This window comes from Conger conger, chromosome 9 (genome assembly GCF_963514075.1).
Source record: "Conger conger chromosome 9, fConCon1.1, whole genome shotgun sequence".
Taxonomy (NCBI): domain Eukaryota; kingdom Metazoa; phylum Chordata; class Actinopteri; order Anguilliformes; family Congridae; genus Conger; species Conger conger.
In genome coordinates this window covers 16,649,922-16,664,973 of record NC_083768.1, presented here as the reverse complement: position 1 = coordinate 16,664,973, position 15,052 = coordinate 16,649,922, and the positions used below count along the sequence as shown (strand labels likewise).

At 39.8% G+C, this 15,052-nt stretch overlaps 2 protein-coding genes across 5 annotated transcripts in view; one reads left to right on the top strand and one right to left on the bottom strand.

The window, feature by feature from the left end:
• The first annotated feature begins 4,499 nt into the window (after positions 1 to 4,499).
• On the top strand, positions 4,500 to 11,908 carry LOC133136178 (class I histocompatibility antigen, F10 alpha chain-like). The gene is made up of 7 exons (XM_061253443.1): positions 4,500 to 5,402; positions 6,217 to 6,274; positions 6,845 to 7,096; positions 8,517 to 8,789; positions 9,583 to 9,852; positions 10,239 to 10,346; positions 10,687 to 11,908. Exons 1-7 carry the CDS (start codon positions 5,388 to 5,390, stop codon positions 10,707 to 10,709), a joined length of 999 nt encoding a protein of 332 aa, XP_061109427.1. The 5' UTR covers positions 4,500 to 5,387; the 3' UTR covers positions 10,710 to 11,908.
• Positions 11,909 to 12,678: 770 nt separating this feature from the next.
• Positions 12,679 to 15,052, bottom strand: part of LOC133136577 (oxidation resistance protein 1-like) — a 113,990-nt gene continuing 111,616 nt past the window's right edge. For all 4 annotated transcript variants that reach the window (XM_061254199.1, XM_061254202.1, XM_061254200.1 and 1 more), the window contains one exon: positions 12,679 to 14,373. In XM_061254199.1, coding sequence (XP_061110183.1) covers positions 14,238 to 14,373 — 136 coding nt within the window. In that variant the 3' untranslated portion in view covers positions 12,679 to 14,237. The remainder of the gene's footprint in view (positions 14,374 to 15,052) is intronic.

Sequence of the window (15,052 nt, the reverse complement as noted above, 5' to 3'; positions counted from 1 at the left end):
CACCAGTTCTTAAAAACCATATGTGCTAACCATGCAGAAAAGGTGGTTTTTGTTAGCGGTAAACTCAAAACAAAACAACCACCTGCTGGACTTATCTTATGCACTTTTCAGTTGAAACTGATTTGCATATTTGTTTCTGGGATGAACAATTTCACTTTTTAAAGCTAAAAATTGCAGTACTTGAAGTAGGCCTATTACTTCAAGAGAATCTATCAGTCAGTGCTAAAAGCTGTACTAAAGTAATGGTAAATGTTATTGTTATTGTTACTAAAAGGATAGTTGTAACATACTATCCTATGTAATATACTAGCATATCAAAAAAATATGCTTTTGATATTATACCTCCAAATTATTCCCCAGTTATTCCTCAACAAAATTACATACAATTTTAGCCAAATATATCATGTACTGTATATCATTCATATGAAGAATTTAACCTGAGACAAAACAAGTACAAGCACAATATAAATACTAGTAGTTATGTTCTAGACAGTATAAAATGAATGTGTTCATTATATGCAATGTAAAGTTACTTTGAAGTTATTGAAGTCTGTTTTCTTGCTGTAGACCACAAATCCCTGAAGGCACTTCTAGCCATTATAAAGCTGGATTCTCCTGTTCCAAAGCTTTTCAATCAGTTCAACAGTCAAGAATACACAGTGCCATTGTACTTTACCATGTTCTTAATGCATCAAGACTGAACAAGACTGAATTATAGCTTTAATGCTACCCCAAAGAGAACACGTGACAACTGCCTTTAATAGATCCATTCACTGTAGACAACTTTTTCTTGGAAGCAGATTTCATTGTGATTTGTTTAAAGATGAAAGCATTCCTCAAAAAAGGCATGTTATATCAATAACCCCCATGCTATTTGTTGTGGAAAGTCATGTTTGCATGGCCGACATCATGAGGCTGACATCATAAGCTCACTGACCAGTAACAAACCTTGGGTCAGGTCACCGGAAGTCAGCACAAGGCTAAGGAGATAGGTGCAGAACTGAAAACTGCTTGCTTCTCCTTTAAGATGAAATATGCTCATTATATATGTATTACTTCAGAGGCCTTTAGTATCAAAGAGTCGTGTAATACAATAGGCCACTGTAAAGGGAGATGTGAAATACAAGCACTGGGAACTTTGTTTCTGTAAGTGGACCTGCTAACCAAGGAAGTAAAACTTGAGTGTGCACTGTCACATAGCTGTACTCATAGTGTATAACCTGGCTTAAGAACATTGTTTGTTCATAGGAGATGCCCAGGATCCAAACATGCCAATATTATTTATTTTGTGACTTCACATGTCAACAAACTACCAATCATAAAAATATAAAAAACCATAATAGAAAACCATTTATTGATGGAACTACAAACTCTAAATGTTATGGAATGGCTAATAAGTAATGACTTATTGCTTTATTGTCTACATGAATTTAACAGTGTTTACTCTTTTACAAACATAATACTGTAAAAATATTTTGTTATAGTATCATCAAAAATTGTATATTCCTCTGCAACTCCATTGAATGCTTTGAGGCATTGAGGGATAATTTTTTGTCTTTGCTGTGTGTCTCCAGACCTAGTGCTCCATGTTTATTTGTAAGCTGTTGAGTTTTGTTGTTTTGTGGATTCTGACAGGACAGGCCATTCAGCCCAGCAATGCTCATCTACCCCTAAGTGTACCTACTGCCTAGTTTGCCTAAAAGCTAAATAGTATCTAACACCGTATCAAGCCTGGTCTTGAAAACCTCCAGTGTTTCTGCCTCCACTACATTACATTACATTAGATTACGTGGCATTTAGCTCTTATCCAGAGCGACGTACAACAAAGTGCAAATCAAACACAAGAACAAGTGCAAAAGTGGACCTGAGAGGACAGTACAGTCCTAGTGTAAACATACAGAAATTCAGAACCCTTGAAGAGTACAATCAACTTTCAAACTAGCATACCACAGTTGGCAGCTAGTATACATACAACAATACACCAGCCAATAAAAACAACAATACCTATACAAGTAACGATATCTATACATAAGTGCCATTATGGTCGAAGGCTAATCACGGTGATTGTGAGTTGGATAGGGAAAGGTGTAGCCTGAAGAGATGGGTCTTCAGTCTGCGCTTGAAGGAGGTCAGAGACTCTGCCATTCTGACATCCACCGGGAGGTCATTCCACCACCGTGGGACCAGGACAGACAGCAGTCATGAGCGTGAAGTGCAGGTGTGGTGAGGGGGAGGCGCCAGACGGCACAAAGTGGCAGAACGGAGGGGTCTTGTTGGTGTATAGGTCTTGATAAGGGATTGAATATATACAGGGGCTGATCCTTTAACTGCCTGGTATGCGAGCACCAAAGTTTTAAATTTGATGCGAGCCATAACAGGCAGCCAGTGGAGGTTGCTGAGCAGGGGGGTGACATGTGAATGTCTGGGAACATTGAATACCAGACGGGCTGCAGCATTCTGGATGAATGTACCAGAAAGCTATTCCACAAATTGACCACTCACTCAAAATACTTCCTAGTATCTGTATGGAATTTCTCCTTTGCCAATTTCCATTTGTGCCCTCTCATTCTGCTAACCAAACTCACCCTGAATAATCGCCTATAATTCACTTTGTTAATCCCTTTAATTAATTCAAAAGCCACAGTCAAATCCCTCCTAAGTCTCATTTTTCTAAGCTTAAAGAGATTAAGCATCTTAAGTCTATCCTTATAACTAATCATTTTATACATGGAATCAGTCTGGTTGCCCTTCTCTGAACCTTTTCCAGTGCCTCTATATCTTTCTTATAGTGCAGTTCCCAGAACTGAACACAGTGCTCCAAGTGGTCAAACAACAGTATTGTATAAGGTTAGTATAACTTCCTTGGACTTATATTCAATACTCCTGGCTATGTATCCTAGCATCTGGTTGGCCTTTTGTACTGCTACCGCACATTGACTAGAACCTGACAGGCTTTGCTCAACTATTACCCCCAAGTCTTTTTCAACTTGAGCACTATCCAATTTTGTACCCCTGCCGTATATTTTTATTTCCCATGTGTAGAACTTTTCATTTAGTTGTACTGAATTTCATTTACCAGGTTTCTGCCCACTTCTGGATTCTGTTTAAGTCTTCCTGGATTACTTTATTAGATTCCATTGTCCAATGTAGAATCTCTCCCCACCTTCAAGCGCAAACTGAAGACGCACCTCTTCAAGCAGCACCTCTCCCCATCCCTCCCTACCTCCCTGTGAACCTTAATTGTTGTCTTTGTGATTTACGTTGTGTTTCGGTATTTTTTAGTTGGCTAGGTAAGCAGTATTTGGATAGTTAAGTTTGGTCACTTTTGCTTTGTTGTTTGTTTATTTGTTGTTTAAAAAATAAAATAAAAAAAATAGACCCTGGTCCTTATCTTTATTGTATGGGTAGCAATTGAAATTGTACTTCCCTCTAGGGTCTTTCAGCGCACTTATCCCTGGTTATGGGTATTCACTTTGTTGTACGTCGCTCTGGATAAGAGCGTCTGCCAAATGCCAATAATGTAATGTAATGATTACATCTTTTTAAAGTTGGCACACCTAAAATCCTGGATTTAGAGGAGCCCCTCTTAATTTGCCAAAATACATCAAAACTTATTGTTCCATTACCTCTATCCTGCCAATTCCGTCTGAATAATCACCAGATCTAAAATCAATTGCCCTCTTGTAACTAAAACCACTAGGTCATATCAACCACACATGCCATTTTATGTGATTAAAAAGAACTTTGTCTTTAAACCCTTATTCCCTCAACAATGTCGAGCTCTGTCAGCAAACTGGAGTTAAGTGTGATGAAACCTGATTTACCTGGAAAGGTGCTCTGCAGCAGAATATCAACACAGACTGAAGACCCACCTCTACAGACAGTAGCAGAGCTTCCCTGACTCTCTGTCCTGGTTTTTTGACTGGATAATAATGTTGTAAGTATATCAATGTAAATTTGGAATGCTATTTGTTGGTTTGTTTGGTTAACATATTGAAGATGAGCTGTTTGTTTCTTCTCAGTGATATCACTTTTGGCAGTCATTTTGGAAATAATTCATGGCAGTAAAGCAGAGGAAATCATTTTTCTTTCAAATCAGTTGTGATGGATTATTTAATCAATCCAGTGTTCAAAAATGGTTTATCACCATTTTCCAGTTGAATCATTTCACATGTTAAATCATCAATGACATCCAACTCCCACCCAATATCTTGAAAGATTCTATGGATTCTATGACCAACGACACTATATGTAAATCAGACGTGCATTTCTGCGAAAAGTTACAGCTTTCGATGTTCTCCAGCGCTTTTCCAGACCAGTGTGGTACGCTGCTGTCATCACAGCACTTCACCGCTTGCACCCTTTTATACGGTCTATGGTTGCACAATAGGTTCCCGTTTCCATGAGGTCATATCATCATCACTCGAATTCACAGGAGAATTACAACTCGAATGAAGAAAGATTTCGTCATCGTTGCAGTAGTTTTCCACTAACTGTCCACCGCAAGCTACGGCGTGAAAAATAGTTGAGGTGCTCGTTAATTCGGAGAATGCACGGGATTAGGACTCACGGATATGGATGCTTTAAGTTATTTCAATAACTGCACGTTATCTGCCAGTGTTCAGATAAACGTCACCAACGAAGACAAATCACTTGCGTATCAGTGTCGTCAGGTGTAACGTAAACTAGCAAGCTAGCTAGCTAAAGTTAATGCAGTGGGGATACATTATTGCTAGTAACGTTAGCTAACGTTCGTACCTTTCCTTAGATAGTGGAGTGGGGATACATTATTGCTAGCTAACGTTCGCAATACCGTTGCTTAGCAACAAATAAGCTACTCTTAAGCGGAAGAATACATTTACCATAAACATTGTTTAATTAAAAATCCGTCTCCGTTTCGAGTCGTGCTTAACCACCCAGGTAATTGTGCCAATATCCACGAAATACCACGGGTTCTTGTTCCATAACGCTTAAATGCCAGGCAAAATCAATTCCAATGCAACCCTATAAAAACGTCGAGCATCGTCAGGTGTAGTTTTATGTATCATGTTCACCGGAGACTACGCCCTCAAAAGAAAGCAAGTCACTTGTCAAACAGAGGAAGACAAACATTTGTTTCCACACTTATAGTGATCACGAAAAACGCTGAAAGAGTAAATAGATCATTGCTATATTCTAAATATGTTTCAGTTCACAGAAATCCGGTTCATTGACTCGTTTTTTTAACTAGTCACATGTATTCTACGCGATATTCCAGGAACGCTGAGTAGGCGGGAGGTGACGGGTATCGTGTTAAAAGCGAAAACTATTTAGATAGATACAAGAAGCTGCTGTAGCATTTGGAGAAACAGAAGTTGCATTTCAGACGTGCAAATCTAATTGTAATCATGGAGGTCCAGCTGGTGAGTAGGCTAATATAAATTATGTGTATGAATAGGCTACCCGCAATGTCATTCTGTGTTCATACATTATAGATTGTTCCAATTATTGATGGTAGCCTAAATTTTTATCATATTGATTTTTAGTTATATTGTATGGTATTTCCAAATTTGGGAAACTGTATTTTATTGCATTATGATAGGTTCGATTCGAATCGGGCACTAGGTTTAAAAATAAAATAAAACTAAAAGCTATGTTTTGTGTGACACAAAGTACAAGTCTCGACCAATGCAATTCTTGAAGTATATTGTTACTGTTTTGATAAAATGAGTTCTTAGCGGTTTTTCCCCTAAAGAGTTTCATCATATGAAATACAGGAGGTCACAGTACAGGATACTGTCAAAACTCCCAAATGTAGAAGCAAATTTGAAGTATCATCATCAGCTAAACTGCATGAAGGAATAATAGCCCTGCTGTGAAATCCAGCTATGCCACCTGGAGCCGGTTTAGCTGGATATAAACTGGTCAACCAGCATGGCCAAGCTGATCATGAAGCTGATCTAGCTGGGTATGAGCTGGTCAACCAGCATGGCCAAGCTGATCATGAAGCTGATCTAGCTGGGTATGAGCTGGTCAACCAGCATGGCCAAGCTGATCATGAAGCTGATCTAGCTGGGTATGAGCTGGTCAACCAGCTAGTTCTGGTAGCCTGTCTGAGCTGTTTCAAAACATAGCCGGCCAAACCGTGTCAAGCTGGGAGCTAGTCTGAATTTGTCAACCAGCTGTTTTTTTTTGTTTTTTTTGTCTTGTTTAATCTGATTTCCTCTGAACCAACAGGTTTGTGTTTTGCTGACTTGGATCCTGGCTGTATTAGAAGCCAGTGACGATTATACAGGTGGAGTAAAGGTTTTCTTTTGGGGGTGAAAAAATATAATTGGATTCAATTTAACAATTATTTTTATGTTACAGTGTTTGTAAATTATAATTTCAATTTGATAACATGGGCTATCTATTGATTGAATCATGACTAGTATGGTTTCCTTATAAGGGTATATTTACGGGGACATATCGTATATCACATATCACATCCTATTACCACAAGTAAATTTGATCCAACAGCATGTTGACCTACATGGCTAAAAAACCTCCCTGGCACTGTCTGGTGCTTGTACAAAATATATCATTTAAATGTGTTACATATGACAAATATTTGACAATAGATCTGATATAGTATACATATTTGTTTTGATTAAAAACATTACATCCCCTTTTGAGTTCACTAACCACTGAACACATGCCACTACCAGCACTCAGGTTTGCTTTTCTACACCCTGATCAACATTTTTACATTGAATTGAATAAATATAATTCAATATACTACAATATAAATTATAGTTGAACCTCAGCACTACTGCTATTTACTAAACGGATGAGAATGAAATCATTTCACTTTCCTTATTGGCAGGGAACCACAGCTTGGTCATATACGTGACATTTGCACCTGGGCACAGATTCCTGCCAGAGTACACCTCTTACGGCATGCTGGATGACCTGAGGGTTTTCCACTACCAGAGTAATTTAATGACCATCTCCAGTCCACTGAAGCATCATGCCTCCCTGTCCTCTGTCTGGAAGGCCCTTGAGGACTGCACCATTTTCAAAACTGGTTTCTTCAAACGTTTCGTGAGAGATGCAAACACAACGTTAGACGTGAATGGTATGTTTAATCTTTTGTTGACCTTTATTTAACCAGGTTAGTCCCATTGGTATTCAAATTCAAATTTTCCAAGAGACCTGACCAAGAAGGGCAGCAGTATGTATATTTTCAGACACAACAATAACACTCACATCAAGACAACAGTCAAGTTAAAAATGAAATGTAGCAAATGTGACCATATCACCAGTGGATTTCAGTCTGCTCTAGCCTGCCTGGAAGGAAGCATTGCACAATCCTGTAACATAAGCACGCATACTCATAAACACATCAATTCATTGTCACTTTTATTTTTATCTGACATCTCAAGTCTTCTGAAAGTCTGGGAGTCTTTTGGATTTTGGCATGAGCTCCCTGCCCAGGAGAGGAAATAAGCCGGTAGAATTTCCTGAAAATATAAGCAGCAGTACTGTGCAGTGGGACCCAGCTATCATGGCCTGCCAGCTGACGTAGCTAATACCGCAGCAGCTACCTAATGTTACCGAAAGCTGGCCAGACACTTATTTAATGCTTAGTCACCAAGGCTAATCTCTTGCAAACCCAGCTCGCCACTGTAGTAGCTAATCCATACACGTCTCCTCTTGCCCTCCTCCTACTGGATCATAGAGCATTTGAGTACCGTGAACTGGACACATGCTTTTCAGATACAGCACAGACATAAAAAATGCTGCACCCAGAAGTAGACTGGCCAGTTTTTAGAATAACAAATACAAGTACAAGGTTTTTGCCAGAGGTGAACACAGCCCCAGGTATCAAAGCAATGACTGAGCATGTTTGTATTATAATATTTTCAAGGTAAAAATCCTGCACAGTATGCCTGTAAATTCATTTTGCAGGCTATTCCATGTGGAGGGTGCAGAAAAAATAAAGGCATTTTTTCCCATCTCAGCCTGAGCTCCTGGAACAGTCATAAGCAGTGTCTTAAGACCGTATCCCATAAGTCCCACATTTTCAGGACATGAACAGAGATAAATAATGGTCTTCTAAATAAAAACCTACCAGTGGCTAAGGCAACATGTGGAAAGAGTAGATGCTAGAGCTAGAAGTAGCTTAGCCCAGTGCTTGCTAAAGGATTTGCTTTATTGTAAGGAAAGCGGAAAGTGAATGTTTGATCTCTGTTTTTGCATCCATGGCAGTTCATCTATAGTATATCACAAATTGAAGCTTATGAGCTTAATTTGGAGCATTTGCATCCAAATTAATATTGCCATTAGTTTCACACACTGAAAAGGTACTGATCATTTTCACACGATTTGCAGCAGAAGCACTGTATTTCTGCACAATGGAGACGTACAGTGGCAGATATAATTTTATCATGAATATGAACAGAACAGGAATGACAGTTATCATTTCATGTTTCAGAACGTCATTTCATACTATAATCACATTTTCAGTGTTTTTAAGAGCAGATATTTTCTTTCAGTTCCGATCCTGCAGCTTATCTATGGTTGCCAACTAGACGAAGAAGGAAACCAGCGAGGACTGTACCATTTTTCTGTCGGGGGGCAACACAGTCTCACACTGGACCAGGAGAGTGTTAGCTGGAGCACTTACCACCCACAAGCCATAGGGTTCAAGGACATTCTGGATGGCTTCAAGATCTGGAACCGCAATAATCTGATGTACATAAAACAAGACTGCGTCCCAAGATTGAAGAAATTCTACGAGCACGGCAAAGAGATGATCAACCGAAAAGGTAAGCCTATGTTATTATTATTTTTAAACCAGTTAACTTTTTTTTCCATCTTGATACTGTATGATTTTTTCCATTTTCCATTTTGGTGGAATAGTAAACATGCAATAAACTTAATGCTTTGTTTTCAGAAGTCCTGTACCAACTTTGCATGTGTTGATTGCGCTTGACCCTTTCTTTGTGGATAAGTCTTGTGGCACTTTCCCATACAGGTCCCAACTTTCACTTCCTGTGGCCTCAGGCTCTAAAATGAGATGTTTCTCTCAGATTTGTCATTTATGGATAAAAGGCTAGTCATTAGGGAGACGATAAGAAGGCGACACACAAAGTGTAAAATCTTTTACAATAATTTCGCATTTATTTCAACTGTTGGGGCCAATTTGACCCCAAAAACAAAAGCGGTCATTCACCCCTAGTGAAGTGGATATTAAGTCATTATTAAGTCAATAAGCCATAGGCTCATAGGTTTCCTCTTCATGCCCCTTTACGGGAAAACGCCAGCTTGGACTTCAAGCCACTGAAATAAGACACACCATTCTCAATCAAACAGGTCTTTTGAAAGGCATCTGATGAAACACAAGAAGTTTCTCTTTCTATTTCAGAGTTTGCTTGCAATGCTTTCATGCTTCCAGCCGCTATCTGTCATCAGCTGACTGACTGAACTGAGAATTCTCTTCCTTTCAGCCATATCCCTGATGAGCTAAACGGCACAGATGTGAGAACAGCACTCCTACTTGTCAGATGATTTATGAATATAAAACTCTAAGTCTAATGTGACTGGTGACTGTTCCCACAGAACGCCCTGAGGTTGCCATCAGGTCGAGAAGTGGAGCGGGGTTGGTCCTCGTCTGCACAGTGACCGGATTCTACCCCAGGGAGATCTCAGTGACCTGGGAACGGGATGGGAAGACCATCTCAGAAAACGTGTTGGCCACAGACATCCTGCCCAACCACGACTTCACCTACCAAGTGCAAAAATCTGTGGACGTCCCGGACAATGACCCCCGCAAATACACTTGCTGCGTGGAGCACAGCAGCCTCCCAGAGGCCCTGTGTGTTCACTGGGGTGAGAGGAATCGACCTGCCACTGCTGAGGCATTCTGGTACTTTAGTCATCGCGGGAGTACGATCACAGCGCACAGACAGCCGCTCATTGTGACATATACCAGTGAAGAGCTTTGAACACACGCTGTGTGATACTTCCCCAGCAACATGAGCACTGCACAGCACGCTTTCAATGTGTGTGTGACTGCTGCCAATCAAAATGGAAAATCAAGTAGCAGGCTTGCAAAGATTGAAAACACTGCATAGAAATATGCAGGGATGTCTGTTTAAAGAAGCAGCAGGTCTCTGGTTGTAGGAGTTTGTGCTGGGGGTCCTATAGATGGAATATTAATATATGAGGAATTGGTGGCTGTGCTTTATTTTAAAGGTCTCTTCCTTGCTTTGCAGACCCTCCCGGTGCAGGACTGTCTCCTAAGCATATTGGCATAATCGCTTTTTTCTGTGTCTTCATGGTCCTGTTAATATCTGCGCTCATCTGGAGGAGACGGAGACAAGGTGAGGTGAAAAACTGATTGTTGATTCCCCCAGCTTCTCCACTACATAATCACGTATACACATATTCAAAACATATTTTGATAATCGTATAAATTATAGCTCAACTGTTTTTTTATACATGGCCCATTATGAGGCATATTGATAAACATGTCTTTATAGTATCTTTATGGTGTGCCACTTTGTGGGCAACATTGGCTCAGGATGAATGCCAACCATTTACTTTGTGAACCATGAGAGCTGTTAATTTTAAGGTACCTTTTACTGTAGGTGATGCAGATAAGACACTTGAAAATGTAATGGTGTAGTAAGAATGATCAGCTTCTGTTGTTTCTCTTTCTAGCCTTGAAGAACCTTGATTATTGAAGAACATAGAAAGCAAAATTGAGAGATTGTGTGATGGAAACATTATTTTGTGGGTTTTGTTTGGTGTTCGCCGTTCAACAAGATACATTGGCAGTGTTACAGGTATGCCGTTAGCTCACACAGAGTAGCTTCACTCATTTGACTGGGTTATTTCCTGTCATTCTATTCTGTTGCCCTGTGCTGAAGGGGTACGTTTCCCACCTCAATTGTCATTTCAGATGTGTTATAAGCTTTTCAATACTGTAGCTTTTGTGTGAAAACAATACTTTTAATGTTTAATGAGGATACTGTTATTTTTATTCATAAACACAAACATGCTCCAACTGCAAACCATGTACATAATCTATCAATTATCTAGTTTACATAAGCATACACGATCAATTCGGATAAACATGTTTGAGTATAGCAGTGCTTAGCTGGCTATATGAAGGGTGAATATTGTTTATGCATGCTACTGACAGGTCAAAATGATTACACAATCCTGGGTTTATACCTGGGTTTATGTGAGACCCCATAATACATCATATTTGATGTCAAAACATTTTGGTCATATATACCTCTATATTTTCTCCCAGTTTCAAACTGTAATAAATGTCATAACTTGGCCAGTTAAATGTCGCTGTACTGCAGTGTAAGATTGTTCCTTGACATGCTGTTATAATGATCTGGAACCACGACAATCTGATGTACATATTCCATTTCATCTGTGCCAGTCTGTGTCAGAAAGTGGTACCTGCTGGTTCTATACCTTCATACTCAACTTTACTGCTGTGAAACCATACTGTCCACCAGCCAAACCCTATCACAGGCCAAACAGTGTATGATCATGCATATGCTACCCAGCTAGGGCTAAGCATTAAAGCAATCTTTCTGGTTATTTTATACAAGAAGACAATGTCACTGGAATTCCATTCCTCTGGGCTAACTGACACCGTGTTTGTGGTTGGCTGACAGAGTACTGCTGACAGGCTGATTTACATACAGCTGACCAGGAGATATATTGGGCTAGTAGAAATGTGTCTTAAATAGTCTACATGCACTTTGTTTTCTATTTTTGCCTAATAAGGGTACTGTAACTTTTTATATTTGTACTTAAATATGTATTTATTTACAGCTGTAATGTAGGATGTTTCTGTTTGTAAGTGGTAAGTTATATTTGTAACATTGTAAAAAATAAAAATAAAAAGCAAAAAGTGTAAGTGTAAAGTGTGCAAAAAGATCATAGTTCTTGTGCATCTTTGTTTCCTAAACTTAATGGACTATTTTAGTCCCATACACAATCACGTTTTGGTACCAAAGGGTTATACAGGAACTGAAACAGGACCACACCCAGACAGTGGTGTTACTGGTCATGAGATGATTATTGATATGTGTGAATGAGGAGTGGAAGTGGAGGCTTGACTACATGTTGATTCTATTTTCAGAATATGGGCTATCATCTTCTAAAGACATTCAACAATATTTGTCTGTGTGGTGCTATACAGAAAGCTTTGCAATGATAGACCACCAGGGGGCCCTAGCTCCCCATTGCCATTTTCCCAGCCATATTTCCATTTTCCACCAAAGTCCCACACCAGAGTCCTGACATATGATTTGGAACCACTAAATCAGCTCCAGTTGCTCTAACACACTGAAACAAATCTACTGATTGGTTGATATGCATTTTACAGTAAATGTAAACTGTGACAAGTGTACTGCCACTGATCCAGCCAATCTATTCACAATGCAAAATGCAGGGAACGAGGCCTTACCTCTTGGACTGCCTAGGAATACCAGCCAATAAGCTCTCCTGTTCTTAGACGACACTGCAATACTTTCCAGCCTTATATATATCTTATATATATATATACTTGTACTCTTATACTGTTAAAATTCCATTCAAAGTACACTTTAATATTATACATTCATTGAAGTTGTCGCAAAAAGACACACCAGCTAAAAAAAAAAAACTCCAGATGACACAACCAACTGATGTAATAACATTCATTTTATTGTTATTTACACATCATAGTTACACTGTAATCTGGTGTCATTCTGGGGAAAGGGGGTGGCATCTTCCTGCTGTTAGTGACTCAAGCAGGAAAAGAACTCTGGCAAGACTCAGCTGCTGGAACATTGTATTTACAACCTGACACCCTCCACTGCTCCAGCAAAGTCACATCGCCAGACAGAGGAGACAGAAAACTGCCTGCGCCGTTTCCGTTTTCATACAGCCGGACGTTTGCCCTTTTTAAGCTCCCGTAGCAGCAAATGTTCTCTAAACAAATCAACATCTTTAACAGGACCGAGACAAGACTGCTGAACAGCTACCACTGAGCTAAACAGACCAGGCCCAACTGCATCAGCTTAGCACTGGATGTCATTCATAACCTAGTTATAGCCTAAATACATGTAACATGAATGATGCTGTGAATAGACCACATCTACTTGCACACAGCTGATGAAAGTTAACCCTGGTCTTATTTTACACTAGCTAGATTAAAGTGCTATTAGCAGCAACCCACCAATCCACACTTTGTAAGTTATATATATTTATATTTATATAGAACAAATCTATTTAAACAATTTACAGGATAATATACATTGTGTATTTGTAACAGCTGAAATATCAGCAGAAAAAAAAGGAATCACTGTCACACAACAGCCATATATATAATTCATTATAATTTGTACTATATTGTATATATAAATATATCATTGTCGTGTATCCATGTAAAACATTGACTCGCATATTCAGCTTTTCCAATATACCCAGGGAAAAGCTTTGTGGTTCACTCCAAGAGCTACAGACGGCCCACGTGTGAGGTCACGTGAAATTAATTTGCATATTACTCAACAAAATCTATTGCAACACGTTACTGCCTACAAAGAATACACGGAGCTTCTGACCTCAGCAAGGCCAGCGTAAGCTCGACTCACACATATACCCAGTAAACAGAACATTACAGTTAGGGGTACTCTGTTTTTAGCTATTGTGCTTAAGAGATGAAGATGTGCTGATGGTGAACGACAGGTCTATAATACAAGCATGTTATGCGCTGCTTCAGAAGGAACCATACGTTTTAACCCTCGCTCTTTCTTTAAATACACGGTCAAGAGAGCTTCCTGCCAGTATCCTGTCACGCTGCATCGCGTTGTGCAACCTTCATCACATTCGTTTGCTTTCATTTCCTTTTTTAAAATCTCTGCGGTAGAATGCGTGTGTGGTTTTGGAACGACATTAAATCCAGTCAAGGGTTGCGTTTGGGTCAGGCTCAATACATATGGGGTTACTGAAGATCTTTGCTAGCTACTTCCAGCTACACCTAGAGTGAATTCCAGTGTGCTTGCTGCTCTCCAAGGTTTCTGGCCTCCACACTCCCTTGCGCAAGCCAAACTCTGCTTAACTAACACACGGACAGTCGTTTCACACACACACACTCGATTTTCGACGCAGTGGTAACAGACAGGCGGCGTAATGATGCTACGCCTTGGCAGCAGGCTTCCTGAGAGCTGAGGTGAAGTCTCTGCTCTCTCCACAGGGGGGCGCTATTCGAACGACCAGATCTCAATGTCCTGCAATGTAAAGTCCTCCTTTTTTGACAGCATGGAATTGTTGAATGTTTTGCATGAGTGGCTTCTGCCATGATACAGATCTCCATCCAGCCAGAGACCAAATTCACCCCTAAGAAGAGAAAGAAATTGGAGAGAAGTTTATGAAAAGTGAGTGAGTTGTAAGCTTGCCCTGTGATATGCCTACTTTATAACATGTTTATGCTGTGATGGCAACGCACAATATCAATTTAAAGGAAAAATTGAAATACACCATTTTAGGAAATACTAATTTTTACAACTTATACATCCTGTCTAAGCCTGTAGCGTAGTGGTTAAGGTACATGACTGGGACCCACAAGGTCGGTGGTTCTAATCCCGGTGTAGCCACAATAAGATCTGCACAGCCGTTGGGCCCTAACCCTGCATTGCTCCAGGGGAGGATTGTCTCCTGCTTAGTCTAATCAACTGTACGTCGCTCTGGATAATGCCAATAATGTAATGTTTGATTTCATTTTAATTTTTGTGCATTCACTCGCTCGGTTTCCATGTTAGCATAACGTGTTAGCTTAGCATAAAGACTTGAAGCCAATCGGAGTCAGTAGCCTACCTCCTTTAAAGTGAAAACAACGTCTCTCTCTTTTTTTTTTTCCCTGCATGTGCATTTCAAATACACATGGTACCTTGTGTAAATAAGACAGCTTCGGAGTAGCTGTAAGGTATATTTCTTCACTTTGAAGGAGGTAGGCTACTGACTCCTAGAGGCTTCAAGTCTATATGCTGAGCTAACACGTTATGCTAACATGATAACC